The 20307-nt window shown below is 37.1% G+C and overlaps 3 protein-coding genes across 6 annotated transcripts; 1 reads left to right on the top strand and 2 right to left on the bottom strand.

Annotated features, from left to right (window-relative positions):
* Window positions 1-497: 497 nt before the first annotated feature.
* On the bottom strand, window positions 498-3744 carry cdpf1 (cysteine rich DPF motif domain containing 1). Of its 2 annotated transcripts, none has more exons than XM_017494511.3 (4): window positions 3640-3744; window positions 2874-3027; window positions 1331-1442; window positions 498-1114 (listed from the first exon to the last, which is right to left on the bottom strand). In XM_017494511.3, exons 2-4 carry the CDS (start codon window positions 2981-2983, stop codon window positions 995-997), a joined length of 342 nt encoding a protein of 113 aa, XP_017350000.1. In that variant the 5' UTR covers window positions 2984-3027; window positions 3640-3744; the 3' UTR covers window positions 498-994. The 2 variants fall into 2 exon arrangements, with proteins under 2 accessions (XP_017350000.1, XP_017350001.1); XM_017494512.3 differs by having other exon boundaries at window positions 2874-3024.
* Window positions 3118-7081, top strand: cbll1 (Cbl proto-oncogene-like 1, E3 ubiquitin protein ligase). 3 transcript variants are annotated; one of them, XM_017494508.3, is made up of 6 exons: window positions 3118-3272; window positions 4259-4348; window positions 4487-4593; window positions 5440-5523; window positions 5625-5698; window positions 5824-7081. In XM_017494508.3, exons 1-6 carry the CDS (start codon window positions 3260-3262, stop codon window positions 6815-6817), a joined length of 1362 nt encoding a protein of 453 aa, XP_017349997.1. In that variant the 5' UTR covers window positions 3118-3259; the 3' UTR covers window positions 6818-7081. The 3 variants fall into 3 exon arrangements, with proteins under 3 accessions (XP_017349997.1, XP_053544046.1, XP_017349998.1); XM_053688071.1 differs by lacking the exon at window positions 3118-3272 and adding an exon at window positions 3279-3386; XM_017494509.2 differs by lacking the exon at window positions 3118-3272 and adding an exon at window positions 3279-3523.
* Window positions 7082-7471: 390 nt separating this feature from the next.
* LOC108279895 (chloride anion exchanger) lies at window positions 7472-17937 on the bottom strand. The gene is made up of 19 exons (XM_017494504.3): window positions 17730-17937; window positions 17446-17585; window positions 15380-15490; window positions 15117-15280; window positions 14721-14885; window positions 14115-14261; window positions 13944-14026; window positions 13613-13760; window positions 13374-13487; window positions 13031-13108; window positions 12473-12568; window positions 11067-11173; window positions 10895-10964; window positions 10714-10806; window positions 9656-9751; window positions 9080-9307; window positions 8588-8642; window positions 8370-8506; window positions 7472-8174 (listed from the first exon to the last, which is right to left on the bottom strand). Exons 1-19 carry the CDS (start codon window positions 17867-17869, stop codon window positions 8091-8093), a joined length of 2256 nt encoding a protein of 751 aa, XP_017349993.1. The 5' UTR covers window positions 17870-17937; the 3' UTR covers window positions 7472-8090.
* Window positions 17938-20307: the final 2370 nt, after the last annotated feature.

Below are 20307 nucleotides of genomic sequence, written 5' to 3'. Positions count from 1 at the left end.
ATGTTCTGTGATAGTTGTTCTTGAGTCCCTTGTTTGTCCTGAGCAGTTAAACTGCCCACTATTCTTCAGAAAAATCCTCCAGGTCCTGCACATTCTTTGCTTTTCCAGCATCTTCTGCATATTTGACCCCTTTCCAGCAGTGACTACATGATGTTGAGATCCATCTTTTCACACTGAGGACAACTGAGGGACTCGTACACAACTATTACATAAGGTGCAATCATTCACTGATGCTCAAGAAGGCAACACAATACATTAAGAGCCAGGGGGGTGTAAATTTTTGAACAGGATGATCGGTGTAAATTGTTATTATTTTGTCTTCTGGAAAACATCTAAAAATCGTATGTAGCTTCTGAAGGGCAGTACTAAAGGAAAAAAAAAAGATCTTTAAACAAAAGAATTTCTCATTAATATGAAATTCAACATTATATATAATTCTCAAGGCACACAACTAAATTTTTACATCGAACAGAACAAGGCACACACTAAATATAATAAATTTTTTATATCAACTTTTATTACTATGCAATATACAGGTTGCTTGATAACAGTCTCTTAGTAATGGATTCATTTCAAAGCATCCTCCGCTGTATATTCTTATAGTCAGTGCTTATAATTCCTTGTTTCCTGCAGTGACAACATAGTCCATTCTTCATTTCATTTGTTCATTGTTCATCAAAACATACACAGGAGTGGCATGTGAAGTTCCGGTGTGTTCTGGATGTTGCTCAAGCATACGGTAATTTCCTGAGGCATCCTCAATGGGAATCCAGGACAACTCAGTTACAATTTCTGAAGTTAGGATTCATGAATCAAAACAGGGTCTTGAATTCCCAAGAAGGATCCCCTTTTCGGCAGGTTCCTCATTTATGAGACAGAATGGCTAGTAAACAGGCCAAAATTCACACTGTGCCATGTATTAAAAAAAAAAAAAAAGACTATTATGTCCAAAATGTCTTCGTTCCACAGCATATTTGAGCGTCTCTGCTTGATGTTAACTTTTCCGAGCTGTTTTTTTCTTCTTTAGTTCTATTTGAATCTGCTCTGGAAACTGCTCTAAGTGTTCCCTCACACAGTGTAAGCAGAAGCGTTTGGTGTAGAAGATGCTGCAGTCCTGAATAAAACATATACACATGCAAAAATGTCATGGTGTCTTTCTGAATGAATGCTATCGATGAGATGAGATTTTTCCTCACGTTTTCTTCGCTACAATGTTGAAACAAATCTTAAAACGGTAGTGATAATTATAACACCTCTGTGTGCAATACAATGAGAACAGACAGAACATATTCAGTATACATGTCAATGAAATAAGCTATTTAGAGCATACCGTGCCAACACATACAGTCTTCTTACACAAACTGCACTTGGAGCCCAATATAAGGAATTTGTCCCTGTCTGGAGTGAAAGGATCACGGATGCCATAGCAGTCTTCCAAAAGCCTGAAGAAAACAAAGGCACAAGCATGTACAGTGAGCTTTGTGTTTACTTGGTACACCTTCTTTGCAACAACGATCATTTTATTAGGTGCTGTTTGTAGGGATAAAATTAATGTTTGCAGCCCATTTGTTGCACAGATGCACAACTGTATGTGCAGTTTGCCATAGGAAATTATGAAATTATGTACTGAAAAAGGTTAGTTACAATACCATAACTTGCACTGTATTAATAATTTTATTCATTTGATTTTAAATAATTTTTAATTATGTTACAAGTTAATTGTAAGTTATTTTCAATATCATTAATAAATAATACTATTTATTAAACATATTGTTTGTCATTACTATATATCATTGCTATTATTATATATCACAATTGTTCCACTGTTTAATGCACCTTGAGCTGCTATTTCTACCTCCACTCCAATGTAAATTACAACTGAGCCTACCATTTCCACATAAAGTGTAATATTTGTATATTAAGATGGTAATTGTGCTGTGTTGTCTGTTATGTGTGTGTGTTAAATGTACTGTATAGAGTTTTGACCAAATACCAAGAAAATAATTCCTAATACATCCCAGCAACACTGCTGCACCTGATACACTCAGCCAGATATACAGCACCAGCCACTACCAGTCTGTGTCACTGCTGGTCTGCTGGAGAATGGTCCACCATTTACGTTTATGTTTATTCATTTAGCAGACGCTTTTATCCAAAGCGTCTTACAAATGAGGAAATATGTCCACCACCAACATATCTGTTAAGCCAAGACTGCATGGGGTTTTCCTTGATCTTCTTGTGTCCATGTGGGTTTCCTCCAGGTTCTCCGGTTTCCTCAATCTTCTAAAAACATGCATATAGGTGGACTGGCTGCACTAAATTGTAAACTGTACGTGTAAATGAGTGTGTGAACATGTATGCATGATGCCATGAATGGGAGGTGTAATCCTGCCTCACGCCCAGTGTTTCTGGGCTAGCTCTGAATCCGCTGATCAATATAAGGTGCTTATTCAAGTAGAATGCATGAATGTATGATGAAAGAAATAATGGAACAATTTGTACATGTCTATGATTTTTAACTTCTTACATTGTTGGTTTAAAGTTTGATTACACCGATTTGTAAACCAAATATTTTATGACCAAATAAAGGAAAATGAGTTGCTGAATTTTTGTGACACAAGTAATATTTTAAAAAATATAGCTACTATTTAATAATAGTACCATGAAATAATAATTGCACCATGAAAAACTTTTAGATGAGTGAATGCGATTTGCTTAATGAGCATTAATCTTGCATTAAAATGCTCTGGATCTTAAGAGTCACGACTCAGTCCGTTAATGGATTTAGACAACTTTGATTAGACTATCTGACATATTACTGTATAGTGTGGAACACAACCGAGATTATCGGATGTTGTTAACATCATACCTACCCGATGGCTCTGGTATTTGGTGGTTTCCTGCCGTAGAAGGTGTACTCAGTGGACAACTCACACAACTCGCATGTAAACGTTCCTGTCGGGGCTTCCGCAGTGGCGTCCATGTTAGTGGTGGTGGTAGTAGTAGTGTGTGCACTTCTGCCCCCTGCTGGTGAATAAACAGATGTGCGTGGTGCTTAAAATGGGAACACGTGTTTAGATTCATTTAGCTGTCAAAACGGCAGGCAGGCGTTTTCAGTATGTATTTATTCATGATTTATTTTTGCACTGTATTACGTTTCCCGTTTTTTTTAAATAACAGTTTGATTGAGGCCGCACAAGGACTTTTGCGTTGAAAGGTTCAAACCGGAAGCAGGAAAGAGTTGTTCCTTCACACAGCTATGGATGCCATTGGTAAGGAGGGAAGTCCACATTTTGCATGCTTTCCTTTGCCAATATAGTACTTTTTTAAAAATCAACTTTACGTTAGCATCACAGGACTAATGTGTGGCATCTAGAATTATTTTGGTAGAGTATTGTCTGTAGATAATTTAGCATGTTTACGGTTATTGCGTTGTTTTTTGTTGTTGTTTGTACACTGGGTGATTCGGCCTTGAGGTTAGCCTTAGCACTAGCTAGCAGATAGAGAAGATATGGGCAGAAAGGTGCGTTCGTGAATTAAAACAAAAATATGTTTAGTCTCTTGGAAGCGTATTGTGGTGTATAATATTGTCTTTAAATCATGGCTAAGGCCAAATATATCTACCGTTTATGTACTTACCGTGTAACGTTTTCCTGGTTGTTAGCTAGCTAGCTATTCGACGTTACAGACGTGTTTGGGCGTGGCCACGGTACTGCCCTAACATTGAAGTGTTGGTAAACCACACCCCCTTCGTCGTCCGCCCCAAGCTATTTATTTATTTATTTATTTATTTATCTATCTATCTATCTATCTATCTATTTATTTACTGACAATTGGAGCGATCCAGATGATCAACATTATACACTGCATGAGCTTTTTGCGTCTTGTTTCTTTTATATTTACGTGGTGTAAAACATGTGCACAAAAATGGTGATACATAGACGACTATACTTAACCAGTTTATATTCATACATGATATTTAAAGGAACACTCCACCCTGAAACACGTTAAATATGTCTGAGCTGAAATATTTGTGATGTGTTTAGTTGTTCTGGTGTGAATTCCCCCCCCTATTTAAAGCTAATTTAGCAAATAGTTCATGAGTACACTATAGCTAACAGGTATCTGTGTAGGTCATCTACAGAGTGATGTGAAATGCAGAGACATCAGCCTACAACCTACCATGTTTAAACCTTCCGAACTTGAACATGATTTTTAAACCAGTTTTAACCACCAAGTTTTTTTTTTCCATATGCAGACAGTGACATGCAGGGAACCGAGGGGGCGTTAGGAGGTCCTGATGTCAGAAGGAGGATACCCATCAAGCTTCTTCCTAAACAGGCTAGAAGTAAGGGATTTCATATTTCACTCATAGACACACCGAGGCCTTTGAGCTAAAGCAAAACCTAATTATTGCCCAGTGCAATTCAGATTGTGTGTAATGTTGTCTGGAATAGTAATGGCTACATTGTGTTTCTCTTAACAGAAAGCTTTGCCTACAAGCAGGAGGAGAGGTTTGACTGTGGGGTAAAGGCCGGAGATGCTTACGCTAGCCAGCGGCGATATCCCCAGCCGTTGTTTTGGGATTATAAGGTTTAAGATCTATGTCTGTTTCTTTGTGTTGATCAGTTTATGTACCGAATTCATTAACAGTATACCAGTTCATACAGGACTGAGCAGAGGTTTTTTTTTGTGATTGTTGTGAATCATGATTTTGCAGCTTTCTCTCTCCCTCAAAATTTGCAGTGCAACTTGCAGATGTTTTTGTACCTTTTTTTGCGGAAAACTAGAGAAATTGCAATTGCACAAAATTGCATTGCACGGTATTTCTCAGTGATGTTTGTTGGTAGTGGGGCACATGGTGGCTTAGTGGTTAGCAAGTTCCACACATGTTCTCACACCTCCAGGGTCGGGGGTTCGATTCCCGCCTGTGTGTGCGCGGAGTTTGCATATTCTTCCTGTACTGCCCCAGTCCAAAGACATGCATGATAGGCTGATTGGCATGTCTAGCAAGTGTCCGTATTATATGAATGGGTGTGTGAATGTGTATGTGATTGTGCCCTGCGATGGGTTGGCCCGATGCTCCCTGGGATAGGCTCCAGGTTCCCTGTGTATCCTTTTCCCTGTGAAAAGGATAAGCGGTATGGAAGCAGTATGCGGTATGGATGAATGTTTTTGGTAAATGAGATGTATGCTGTAGCTGTACTTATGTTCGATATATGTGAATCGAAGAGGGCTTTGGCTGAATGCGTGTTGTGATGACGTCACATGACACGTCTTGGCATCTGCGGTCATTTTAAAAAATTGCAAGCTCCTCCAAATATTGCAGAGATGGATTGATTTTGCATTAATTTCTGCGATTGCAAAATCCTGGAGAGACTGGTATACCAAAATGAACAAAACCATTACTTTTGCTGTTAATTTGGCTTCTTTTTCCAGCTTAATCTGATCGGTGAAAGAGATGAAACTCCTATCCATTTTTGTGACAAGTGTGGTCTTCCCATTAAGACTTATGGACGCATGGTGAGCTTTGTGTATAATTTGAAATTTCTAGCGATACCTTTTTGTTGAATTCCTATAGAGCTGCTGTTATGAACTCCTTTTATTTATTTATTCTTTAACAGATTCCATGTAAGCATGTTTTCTGCTATGAATGTGCAGTACTTCATGAAAGGAAAGGTGATAAAATGTGTCCCGGGTAAGTTTGGTTGAAATTTACCTTAAATTTATGTAGTTAAAACACAAAATAAGACAAAAGCTCAATTTTGTAACTAATTGTATATGGCACATGTATTCAAGATTTGATCCTATTTATGCTTTCAGTTTGTCACTGTACAGCTGTACGGACCCAGTTCAGCGGATTGAGCAGTGCCAGCGTGGTTCCCTCTTCATGTGCAGCATCGTTCAGGGTTGTAAACGCACCTACCTGTCACAGAGAGACTTGCAGGCCCACATCAACCACCGCCACATGAGGGCGAGCAAGACTTCAGCAGGCCGCTCTGACCCTCACCACCTTCCTGTCTCTGAAGTTTCAGAACGTTTCCGTGTGCCCCCTGCTCACATGTCTAAACCCCATGTGCTCATCCCTCCTCCTCTGCCACATGCCACTCATGACCCTTACACTCAGCCACCTCCTGCATCTCACGATGACCTCCGACCTCCTCCTGGCCAGGCTCCTACACCTGACATGGGGCCTCCTCGCTCTCTCGCCCAAGAGACGTTCCGCATTACTACAGTGACCACACGGAAGCACAGCAACCTCATCACCGTCCCCATTCAGGACGATTCAGCAAGCTCCGCCTCCCGTGAGCCTGTGAACGCCCCTCCACATCACCATCCAGGAGAATATCCAGGGCAGCCTGTGGTTTCGCACCCACACCACATGATGGCTCCACCTCAGCAGCGCTACGGGCCTCCACCCCCTCCACCCCCAATCACTCATCCAATGCAGCATCCAGCACAGGTCTTCAGCCAAGCCCCACCTCCACCTTTATCCTCAGTTCCTCCTCCTATCACCCCTCCTCCTGGACACCTCATGAGTCAGATGCCACCGTACATGAACCATCCTCCACCTGGCCCTCCTCCTCAACACGCAGGTCCAGTAAATGCCCCACCACCCCACCATTACAATCCTCAGTTCTCTGAGGATAAAGGTACCCTCAGCCCACCATTCAACCAACCAGGAGGACTCAGTCCTGGGATGTGGCCCGCTCCCAGAGGACCTCCCCCACCCAGAATGCAAGGTCCTCCTCCGCAGGGACAGATGCCTGGACCTCATCACCCAGACCAGGGCCGATACAGACCCTATTACCAGTAGAATGATTTTATTGGTAGCTTTGAACATTGATCTCATAGTGAGTCTGTGGTAGGGTTCGGAAGACTGTATAGTTGAGTTAGAGTATAAAATAGTACTGCATATGTTTGAAGACTTTGCAATTAATTTCAGATATTAGACTATATACCTTTAATTAAGGCCAATATTTTGGATTTCAAAAAAAGTATTTGGCAATATTTTTAAAAAATTTTGTCAAATGTGTTGCTTCATGAATGTAATACAAATTAAATATTCAATAAGGATTGATTTTATTATCAGTGGGTTTTTTTTTTTTTCATCATTTTTTAAATAGAGCTTTGGCTGAGCCATTAAAGTTTACTAGCAAATGCTGTCGCTCTTGATTTCAGAGAAGGGCCAAGGTGCATCCAGTGTATATAACCTCACATAAGGAACCCAAAAGGCCACCATCTCATTTGAGATAACACACGTAAAGATTTCCTGTTAAACGTACACTTTTCAACTACAAATTTGCCTCACAGATGGACGAATCCAACTGCTGTCTTCACTCCTGAGCCACCATATACAGTGAAGTGACCATGTGTAGTCCTATAACACCCCTAAGTTCATACCACCGATCAGTGCAAGCAGGTTCTGTAGATTTTTTAAAAAGAGAATAATGACAATACAGTAAGGACAGAATTTTGAATTAACATTTATTAAAATTCAGTAAAAATATAAAAGCAAGCAAGAACAGAAAAATTGTGTTCTAGTGATCTGTCATTTTCAAGCAGATATCTGAATAGCCATAATCTGAAAATTCCTCAGCACTCTGCATGCATGACTCAAATGCCTTTCATCACTTATATTGAGTCATATTAAGTGCAGTTACATCAGCACACTGTTGCACCTAATATGTAGCACATTGCTGGTTTTATGTTAAGACTAAACTTAAACTGTTAGACTAATCTTAAACTATTAGACTACAAATAATGATTTAAGCAATAAATATGCAAAACTGTGAAGGTGCCATTTTGCAGCTGAAAGCATCGGCTCTTATTGCTGAGCCATGTGACTCACTACAAAAAGAGTTGGAATTCCCATCACTATTGTGTACATCAGGTAAAGGTTTTCACAGTGCTGTGTCTATTAATGGCATAATAGTCCTACTTTTGTGTTATATATGTGGGGCTCTTTTAGTATTTGTATTTGGTGGTGACAGACACCTAACTCACAGCTTAGTAATAAACATCTGAGGTGATACAATTTTATGACATGTATGCATTGTGTGTTCTGTGTTTTTGCTGATATAAAAGATCTATAGACTTGTAATAAACAAATCTTCAGTTCTCCTCCGGTATAATCCATTAGTCTGGCCGTATGACTCTTTGAAGCATGTCTCCTGTGAATACACATGCACAGGACATCCATGGGTCAGTGAGTCTAGTGTTTATAGTTGACATTTGGCACTCTCAATAATGAATCATGAACCTATTCAATGTTTAATCTGTAACTTATCAGACATTCTGTATAGTAAACTGTTTAGTAATTGGGAATGGGAATCTAACACCTGGTTGGGTCATTGCATAAAATATACCTGTACATTGCCCTTTGAATTATCTGGGTACTTCTTCAAAATGTGCAACATGGCATCATGAAGAGTGGGAAAGAACATGGACGTCTTGATTTCATCGTCAAAAAACATGCAATTGTGCAGTTTCTCCAAGATATACACTGCAAAAACAGTCCTTGAGTGGTTAATGTTTGACAAAAGGCAACTAAAAAATGTAATAACAGACTTAAATGTATAATTACCATCACATGCAACAATGTAGATTTCCACATCCACTCGAATGAATTCCTTTAATATCTGTGCACAGAAAGATCACATTTAGGCCCAGCAAAAATCTTGCATTAGAAGAATGTTTATTGAACGTTACAGTCTGGGTGTTCAGAGAATATCTTATACATTCTATAAGGCTTATTAACAGTCCTTCAATGTTGCCACAACCTTTGGAGATGTAATATTAATACAAACATTTCCATGATGTTATGTTATGGACATTCTGTGAGAACTTTCTATTACCATTGTGAAGCAAACCATTATTACAACAGATCTTTTTACAACATGCAGGAACGTTACAGACAAACCTTCTTAGAATGAGTTGAATACTTAATGACCATTCTCTGTTAGCTGGGTGGGTGCATCCTTATACTCAGGAGATCATTTTTTTCAAATAGTGCTGATTTTTTTGGTGGCTTAGAAAGTGTTTAAACTACTTTTAAATATTTAGCAAGACAAATCACCATTTTAAGGCCTTTGAGTGCTGAGATATCAAGGAAGGAGACAGCAGAGAAGTCCAAGATGAGACTGTGGATGTCCACTTGAGGAACAGATATGTTGGCAGGAAGCTCTGCTCTCCAGTTCACCTGAATAGGAAGGTCTGAGAAGTCTATTGGCTGATCTAAGTCCTCCATGTTGCTCTCATCCTCTGACATCTCATTAGTTGAGTAACCTATGGACTCAAAGCCTCTCTGAGTCATAAAATATTAACAGGTAAGAAAAAATGTTACAATTCAAGAGGACTGTGTTTTATTGAATTACTTTCTACTGTATTTAAATACATAAAAGCAGGTTTTCCAAGGATGATCTTCTTGAACTGATAGTTCAGAAAATAATTTTATTATAAGCTGTAATACTGATAACATCAGGAATAAGCAGCATGACTTTAGTCATCATGACCTTAGTATTATAAGGTTCTATCTGAGTTAGGAATTAACTGGAATTCATAATCTTACAATACTATCCTAAAAAATCTTGCAAAAATACAGCTCAACTACGATATTATTAGAATAACTAGCTACTTATGACACATGACTTACAGGTGATATGTGTAACTCCCCATTTTTTATCATTTTTCTGATCTTTTGCAGTGCCTTGTTCCTCTTTCTCAAAACTCTAAGTGGACTGAATCCCACCTGAAAACACAACAGAGAAGTATCAGATGTGAAACTCTTTAAACTGGGGTTGGAGTTCTCTGTGCCCTGATCTTTGTCTCCTCCCAGCTTAAGACTTTTGTCTCAATCTTGCCTTGGACTTGATCATTTGTCTCTATAAATGTATCTTAAATCAACTTTTCTACCAACTCTGTCCACTGGTGCTTTTTCATTGTCAGTGCAGTCTGCTCAGTGCAGCAATGTCAGCATCACTTTTTGTAATACTGTTTGACTTTGTAAATCATAAAGGGTTTTACAATAGAACAAAGAAAAAAAAAACAGGGCTATTTTGTGGAATGGCACAGAAACTTCAAGGATAACAGTGAATTTCTGCATATATTTATAAATTCTAAATATGAAAGCTCTGTAATAAACGTAAAACATCACTGCAATGCTCATTTGTGATTGCTTATTGTGTCAAATATATATATATATATATATATATATATATATATATATATATATATATATATATATATATATATATATATATGCTGCTACAGCCTATAAGTAATGCTCAGGATAATGTGAAAAGGGAATCTTTGCTTTGAGTTAAGTATGTACTGTAGCTAGAAACATGTATATTGACATGAGCTAGCTAGCTAATGAATCTAACTACTGAAACCCCAACAGCATTTGTCTAAGTTAGCTAGCCACCTAATGTTAACTTTCTTTATATACTGTTGATAAGGTAAGGTGGTTCAGTTCAGCATAGCTCACTTGGTTAGTTAACACAACAGAAAAGAAAACAGAACATTTCAGATTGGTTGTGTCAATTGTAGACATAAAAAGTCATTTTTAAAATAATTACTCAACTTGTTTTCTTTTTCATGAGATTATTTACTTACTCTTATGTCATGTTTACTTTTGCTCAAGTGAATTATTAATTATTTTGTCTTGCTCTTGTCTTTATCTCATATAAATACAACATATGAACCACTTACAGCTTGCACTAGTTTATCCCTGAAGAACTCGATGTTTGCAAAAAATATTGGTGAGGGGATTCTGAATATTTTAACTCCACCAGGTTCATAAATCTGTAAATAAAGGGAAAAAAGAACAGCATCCTATTTTACTGATGGTGAGATAGTTGGTGTTTTAGATAAAATATGAGCAGAAACTTACAGAGATGTAGTCTTTGCGGTCTCTGTAGATATCAGTGCCTCTAATGTTGGCCAGTACAGAGCAACGTGGACTGTAATGAAAATGAACATGCAATATCAGTGCTGAAATAGTGGATAATTTATTTTGGCCTCCACATTGCTTGAATATTGCATATATAACTGTCCAAACTTACAACTGAGTACGGAAGACGACTGTGAGCAGTTCCACACCGAGACCCACAGCTAGTCCCAGGTCCAGGCTCAGAATAATGGAGGCTGCACATGTCACAACCCAGATAACCTGAAATAGTGAATGTTATAAGAGAAGAATGCAGGCAAAATAGAGGAAGTATTAGAGTAAAACTTTCTGAGAACCAAGGAAAAACCCAAGGTTACAGATGAATGACACACAATCCGGGTGGGGTGGGGAGTTAGGGGTTTGGGTGACAGGGTGATTATTTTCCTATAATGGTATGTCCCAAAGTGTTTTATTCCTTTTATACCACAGCAATAGAAATTAGAACAATTAGAAATTTATCAATGGATGACACATTATAGTCTTTTAACAGTTTACAGTTCCGTTTAATGTTGTGGAACGTGTGTGAATATTCCTGTGAACACTTCTCTTATTATTTACATTATAGTAGATATAAATTGTTCACCAGACTTTTCTTTTTCAATCGCTTGAAGTTAATAAGAAAAAATGTTACTGAGAAACTGCAAAGTGCTGAAATTGGAGACTCCTTCCATAAATGTTAAATAAATATCTTCTTACAGAAAGCTTCACCATATCAATGATTGTTTGTTAGATAACAGCATTTTTATGTAACATTTTTCCATTTATTATTAGGCTTAGATTAGGTGGAGCACTTGCCATGTACGTCTCTGTATTTGAGTTACTATAGAAAGATAACATTACAATGAGCACATTAATATAAACCTGTGCGTTGAATTACAGCTGGCACTAATGTCAAATTAATAAACACCTTCTGCCTAAGCAAATTCTAAAATTCAACAACACTGTGGGATAAATTATATTATTATGCATAAGTTATGTAATCTTATTTTAAATAAACAAACACTGTTTAAACAAACCATGGAAATTTGCACGAAGAGTTTGTATTTACCATCTGCATAAGTTTTGGCTTTTCTTAGTATAGTATCACATCCAAAACATTTGGAGACAGCTGTGTTGTGATTCAAGTATTCTGCCTCTTCTTGATTTGCGCAGATTGATAGCAAATTGCATTAATGAAAAATTATTCTTGTTGTCTATAAAGTTACACAATACAGCTAAACTTTGAGGTTTTGCGAAACATTTTTTTATAGATTATATACTGTAAGTCACACTGTATTCTAAATCCTATCTGCAAGTCCATAACATCATGTAACTGGATGGGGCAAGATTGAAGCAAGTTTTTGATGTAAATGGATGTAATGTTTTAGCATGGGTCTACAATGAGAGGGGAGTATAAGCTCCGATACAAAGACTCAAATGTGTTGTGCTCTCTGAGATTATTACCATGGAAAATTGTGTAAATATTTTTTATACTGTTATAACTGTTAAAGGGCCTTAAAAAGAAACAAAGAGAGTGCTTACAAAATCAGCTTTGTCCCTCTTCCAAAGGTACGGGAGCTCTCTGAACTGCAACAGCATGCCTTTCAGATTCACAACGACAAGAGCTCCCAAAACAGACTAGATAAACAAGTAAGACAGTGGAGATGAAAAATGCAAGAAGGTTTAATTATTTCTACATTTATGTAGTGTGTAGGTAGTGCATCTGTTGCATCCTCTATGATGATTATAATACATTTATTTATTTACCAGATGCTTTTATCCAAAGCGACTTACAAATAATAAAACATGCATTTAAAATTCTTATTATTTCTTCTACTTTATTTGGTGACTATTGAAACTTTGATAACAATGAAATGTGCTTTAAAACTTTATAAATGTTTATGACTAGAAAATTCACTTGATAATTAGAAACCTTGATGGTTATATTAAAAAAAAAAAAAAAAAGTACTTGATAATGGAAATGAAGTAGTCAATGTCTTCTAACAGGTAAGTCAGTGGAAAAAAGATGACGGTGTGAAAATGTGGACAATATCTTTTCAGAATGTGCTTGGTGTTTTTAAAATTTTCCTTTTCTCTCACCCTGGGCAGTGGCTCAAGCAGGAATCCTATTCCAACTGTGACGATCAGTACTATAATTGCTGAGATTAGACCTGCTATCTGTTAAAAAGAAAAAGTTAATATTTCATCCCAGTTCTCATCTGAGCAATAGATCTTGCAAATGATAAATGGGACCCTTTATAAACTTTAATGACAGACTATAAAAGCAAGCCTCAGGTGTACAACACGGCTAAGATATATTGAATAATGCAATAGTGCATACATGAACCTTTGATACATACTGAGACTTTCACACCTTAACTACCAAGTTCAAAGGCAGTGCTTGGTGTAGTAAAGGGTTTAGTAGAAGCATTCTGATATGTACCTGTGTTTTCCCCCCTGTGCTTTCTTGTACTGCTGTCCTGGAAAGTGCAGTGCTAGCTGCAAAGGATCGAAAAGCTGCTCCAAATATATTACTTACTCCAAAAGCAATGAGCTCCTGTTAACATAAAAAAACATTGGTTCAGTTGCCACAAATATTGATTACATTTCAAATGGAAGCATAGTCACAGTCATTTTTTAAATTTAGTCCTATATTGAAGCTTTGGATTTTGGATTTCTCACCTGATTTCCATCAACAACGTAGTCATGCTTGACAGAATAGACTTTAGCCACAGAGAAGGCCACAGCAAAGCCCACTATAGCTATAACGAAAGCATCTACTGCACCTTGTTTCATCACTTCCACATTTGGAGCAAATGGCGCTTCATATCTAAAGATATGAATGGCAAAAATCAATACCTTATATATGGAGTGCTCCATTCTATACAGTGATTGCTACATAAATACTGTGTATATGCAATCCTTACATATTCCACGATCACCCATTAGAGGGTGAATTTTCGCAATTATTAAAATTACACATTTTCTTCAAGTAAATATAATACATCCTTACCCATTCACCATGTTTCCAATAACAGTCACATTAAATTTTTCTTCAAAATTAAATCCATAAGAGAATCCACAAGCAATGATGGTCTAATGAGGACAGTATAGTAAACATTAGGGATTACAAAATCTGTTTTGAGATCTGGGAAATGCTGCAATGTTGAAATGTGATACCCACCACGATGAGTTCAATTGGAATGGGCACAAGTAGCTTGAATTTGTCGTTGACCTCCTTTACTATATACACCGCTGCCATGATTATAATGGAGGTCAACAAATCAGCTATATTTGTCTTATAGAGCTGTGTAAAAACTTTCTCCAAAGTCTGAAATCAAAAATTAAAATGGACCACATAAAACAAGTATTTTAAGAATTAAAAAACACTCTTTCAGTTTTTACAAGTCTAGTTTTCCCATATAATGACCCTAGGACTCAATAAAGGAAACGAAAGGACAGAATATCTGATTCCTGCCACAACATCATTACCTATTGCTGAGAAGCAGTGCAAACAATATACTGTATATTCACTATGAGGAGAGTACACCATCCCCATCTGCTGACCAGATATCCAGTTTGTATGTTATAATAGCAGGAAAAAAAGCCCTCCTTTACCAACAGAAATGAGATCAATAGAATACTCTAGAATATGAAATGTGCACTTCACAATATGTATACTTCACAGTTTAAAAAGCAGTTTGAAAAACATATTAATATGTTGTTCCACATCAATTTTAACAAAACATGCTATATTTAGAATTCTCTTCTTAATTCATTTTCTACTCACAAAGAAAATGTTGAATGCTCCAGTTTTGCCTAGTACATCCAACCCAAGCACAAACTTGAGCTGTGATACCAGGATGTGAACTGCAGCAGCAGTAGTGAACCCGGATACCAGAGTATCAGACAGGTAAATGACTATGAAGCCCACCTGCAGCAACCCCATGGCAAGCTGAGGAAAATTTGGAATGATTTATATGAAAATTAAAAAATGTTTAAATATCTATTAATAGTATTTTAACTGTTGACATAGTATGTATAATGTCCTATTCCTTTAACTGATATTTGTAAAGACTAGCAGTTTGTCCTAATTATATTAGTAATGGATGGTGTTATCTTGATATCATCTGAAAAATGTGATAATCTGAAGCTGATAGAAGTACTCTTTATATATATATTCTACCTGGAAAATGCCCATAAGAAATGTGACAGAAGAGGCGACTACAACCCTCTGTTGTTCCTTGGTCAGCTCCTCAAATCCAGTAATGTACACACGCTTGGAGTTATCATTAGTTACCAATCTGTCCACAACACTACCAATCATCAGACTCAAAACGGGAAAAGGACCTGAGAGAGATAGAGCAGATTAAGTTCTGTAGATAGAAAAGCTTAACTTCTGCATATCAGTTGCTGAGATGCTGTGTCAATACTGCATCAGGAGCGCACCTACTGACAGGTGTCTGGATGTGCCCAAGAAGAAGTAGGTCAATACAGGAAAAAATGCAGAGTACAATCCATATCCTGGTAGTAAGTTAGCCAGCAAGGAAAATGCAAGTCCTGGAGAAATACAAGAAAAATATTACTAGTATCTGTGAGATTCTTCTACAGTTTCTTCTCACCTTCACTATGAAAAGAACTTGAAATTCTGATTTAAAATTCCTTACAGAAGTGAATATAGCCTGGATATACACTCCCTGACCACTTTATTAGGAACATCTGAACACCTGCTCATTCGTGTAATTATCCTATCAGCCAGTCCTGTGATAGCTGCATAAATTCATGCAGATCCAGGTCAACATCTGGAACAACATTCCAACATCGAACAACATTCTGCTAGAAAAAAAAAAAGTGATTTCAGTGACTTTCAGAAACATTAATCAGAGACTACAGTGGGCACAGGCTCACTAAAGTTGAACAATTGAAGACTGGGAAAAGGCCAGGGAATGTCCAGTTTTGGTGAGTCTACTGTTGCAGCCCATCCTCCTCAAGTGTTGTGCATTATAAAATGCTTTTCTGTCCACCGAAGTTATAAAGTGTGATTTTTTGAGTTATTAGAGTCGTCCTGATGTTAAGTATGTGAACATTAACTGAAGTTATTTCTATGTACCTGTGTTGTGTATGCAATGATTGATTAATTAGATAATTGCATGAATTAGCAGGTGTACAGGTTTTCCTAATATGCTTGTTTTGTAGATACACATAGTTTATATTTAGTCCAGTTGTGTGGCATCCATAAGAGTAGTTTCCTGGCCCAATTGTTTTAGCATAACATTATTAGTCCCAGAAATAATGGGTGGTCAGTACTGAAGAACAAATCGATATACAGTGTAAAACATAAACATACAAATATTGTGAGTTTTTTAAATCTTAAATTAAAAGTTGTAGGGCATAATGTGCAGGACTGGAATTACTTTTACTTCCACCCGATAGTCCATCAGGCAGGCATGACCTAACAAACAATACAGTGAATGTGTATTGTGTAAATATTATGACTACAAGGACAAGAAGCGATGTTTGGAGTTTTTCACACCCATAATTAACTCAGAGGCAAAATGTGAGACATGCCAGAAGTTTTTTGTTTTGTTTTGTTTTGTTTTGTTTTTTCATTATTTTTTCTTCTGCTTTTCCTGTTGAGTGTCAAGGTGACAACAGACTGCGAAGGTCAGCCCAGACTTCTCTTCAGCCACAGAATCTTGTCTATTCCTATCCCCATGTCTCGTAACGCCAGACAATTCAAAGCCAAATGAGATGTATAATCTAAACAGCGGGTCCTGGTTAGCCCCACGGTTCTTTCTGGTGGGAAATGCCTGATACAACTCTAGCCAAAGCTGAACAAAGGGCATCCTGGACCACCTCAACTGGCTCTTCCATGTTCCCAATTACAAGGATCAGGTCTGTCTAAGATGGTCTGATTATCTGACTGGCATTGCAACTGACTCCCTCTTTTCATCTTTCAGGTACTGAGCTCAACTGGTTATGTGGTTGGCCTGGTCACCAGACAAACCTTAATTCAGCAGATAAAATTTTGTTTGTCGTTTCATAATTTCCATGGTGTCTTGCTTTTTTCCTGACCACTCCATTTAGAACGGTTCATCAAAGGCAGAGCATTACACTCTCAGTGATATAGCCCTAAAGTTCACTGAAGTACACAAGCCTATTCACAAGTTCTCGGTCTATGAACGGTATGTATCAGAAATTTATTAGTTTGTTAAATAGGACCCAAACAGAAAGCAACCTCATATTGCATATATTTCACATAGAATTCTTCATATTCTTGTTTAAAAATTCTCACCTTAGAAATTGCACATTTCGATGTTTTTATAGCCACAATAAGACTTTTATTTTTAAAAATAAATAAATAAAAAATTAGTATCTGTATCAGCATACTTGTCTTGGTATTATTTATTAATAGATTGAAAGGGAAATTTGTGGTATCACCCATCTCTACCTGATAACTGATACACTTTACTCACTTGCTAAGCAAGGTAGTGAGAAAAGGAACAAAATACTACCTTGCAGTACAGCCACGAGTCCTGTGCTGACTCCAGATATTATGTCACTTGGCAGCCACTGTTTAAATCTGTATATTTTCATCCACCCAATGATGGGGAGCAAAGATAATGCTGCATTCTTTACACGTTTTGAATCACACCTAATATGAAACACAAACATGCACTTTCATAATTTCTTTTCCTGAAATAATTAAAATATATTTAAAAACATGGAAAATGACATTTGTGTGGCACAATATTTTAGCTGCACTTATTTTTCAGATTTGAGATTGAATAATTCTTACGTGAAGTATTTCTTAATATGATATAGTAGATCCTTGTGTATCCTGTCATTCCTTTTGTGTTCTTGTGAAAAGGAGTCTTCAGAGAACACCTGTCTTTCCACCAAATAGAGTTCGTCCACTAGTTCTACCTCTTCTTCCATTTGTCTTTGCAAAATCCAGGCAAGGTAAAAGGAAGGAGTTACTGCATCTCTTGTGCGTGTTTTAGGACTCAGCTTGGAGATATATATGCATCTGTTTTACTTTGACTCTTCAATCATTTACAGCTGTAAATCTGGTTGCCATTACAACATGATAATCTGAGTCATCCTTCCTTATGTGTATGCTGACACAAGATTAAGGAAGTGCACATATCATCAGGGAGAATCTAATAATTTATTTGAGGTTTACAAAACAAATATTCCTCATTCACTTCTCATCAAAACACTGTTGACACATTTAACCTTCAACTTCCTACCAGTAATTTTTCCCTCCAGTTTCCTTAAATATGTTTGATTTTAAAGAGCAATCTAAATTCTCACAATTTTTGACTTGCGCCATTCTGATGTGAAGATATGATAAGATATGATTACACAAGTATGTCCAGCCCAATTCATGCAGATTTCTATAGGAAAGGAAAGTAGTAGAGGTATCTATCTATCTATCTATCTATCTATCTATCTATCTATCTATATCTATATCTATATCTAGCTTCAGTATATACAGTTGAGGTCATAAATCTACATACGCCTTGCAGACTCTGCAAAATGTAAAAATAATAATAATAATAATAATAATAATAATAATAATAATAATAATAATAATAATAATAAAAATGAATAAGAGGAATCATAAAAATTGCATGTTTTTTTTTTTAGTACTGCCCTGAATAAGCTATTTCACATAACAGATGTTTACATATAGTCCACAAGAGACAATAACAACTGAATTTACACAAATGAACCAGTTTAAAAGTTTACATATGCTTCATTGTTAATACTGTGTGTCATTGCCTAGATGAACAACGACTGTGTTTATGTTTTGTGATAGTTGTTCATGAGTCCCTTATTTGTCCTGAGCAGTTAAACTTCCCACTGTTCTTCAGAAAAATATTCCAGGTCCTGCATATTCTTTACCTTTTCAGCATCTTTTGCATAAAAAAAATAAGATCTTTAAACAAAATAATAATTTACATCTATCATCCTGTTCGAAAGTCTCAAAATGTAAACTTATGATCTCAACTGTATGTCTATAATCGAAGTACTATAGTACATTACCACGTCATTGCCTGTGATGTCGACACAATGTAGATTTTAAACCTGGATGATGAAAATAGTGGAAAAAAGCTCAAAATCACACTGTCTTTTATGATGTGTGACACAAACACCTCTGTTAAAATATCAGAAAATGTACTTTAGTGTTTCATGAAACACACAGTTCATGAAAAAAACAGTTCAGCATTCTCAAATCTAGAAACAGACTGAAATCACTGTCCATCAAAACAAGGAAGTACGGTATGTCTACGTAGGTCTTCCACATGGTGCCAAAATGGTCATGAAAATTCATTCAAACATGCTAGCAGTAGCTGCTGGCCTAGTAGTCTTCAGAAAGCAGGGAAGGAAACTGGGGTGTTGTATTAGCAATCCAGTTAACATTCTAAGATAGCCATAAATGAGCGGTTTAAAGCCCTGTTCACACCAGGATGATTTTCACTGTGCACAAAACGGACCGTTTAACGCCCCAATGGCTGCCAATGAGAGTGCTCACACCCAGGTGTAAAACGCGTGGTGTCAAAGCGTCATATTTTCTTAAAATCAAGGTGTTCGACCCATGAGATTCGCACTTTTGTTCTCGTGCCTGGAGCTGCTGAAGTTACATAAAAGTACGACTTGATGGCATCGAGTACAAAATCCACCATTTTAGTCAGAGTGCATAAGTGACATACCCGAAATAAAATACTCACTGCTGATAAATCCTTCTACCTACACACATAAACAAGGTACAGTATCCTTTGAAAACACCAGATTCAAAATTATACATGAAATATTATGTAAGTGTATTTATTATGTTGTGGCTATTTTTGACGATACTGAAATGCAAGCATATATTGCATAAATGATCCATTTAATTCTTTCAGTGTTGTTTTCTACACTAAATAGCATTGTTTGTTTCTTTGTCTCTTCCCTGAAAATGATAATCCGCTAATTGATAGTCCATTGTATTTATTTTTCACCTGGCATATATATGCATATAAGTATTCTTGGCCATGTTTAACATGTGGGTATGAAGACAAAAAAACACGGTGAAAAACGGACAATTTAATGCGCTGCAAAAACGTCCTGGTGTGAACAAGCCCTAAGACTGTGGCTCAGGGGGTAGAGCGGGTTGTCCACTTATCGCAGAGTTGGCGGTTTGATCCCCCATCCCCTCCACATGCCAGTGTCTTTGGGCAAGACACTGAACCCCAAGTTGCTCCCGATGTCAGGCTAGTGCCTTGTGTGAGAAACAGTGTAAGGTGCTTTGTAGAACGGTGAAGGTTAAAAGGTCCTATATAAATGCATACCATTTACCCTATTTACGTTTACATTTAAGGCATTTGGCA

This window comes from Ictalurus punctatus, chromosome 19 (genome assembly GCF_001660625.3).
Source record: "Ictalurus punctatus breed USDA103 chromosome 19, Coco_2.0, whole genome shotgun sequence".
In the NCBI taxonomy this organism is placed as follows: domain Eukaryota; kingdom Metazoa; phylum Chordata; class Actinopteri; order Siluriformes; family Ictaluridae; genus Ictalurus; species Ictalurus punctatus.
The sequence above is the reverse complement of the archived record's forward strand: the minus strand, read 5'-3'. Positions and strand labels throughout refer to the sequence as shown.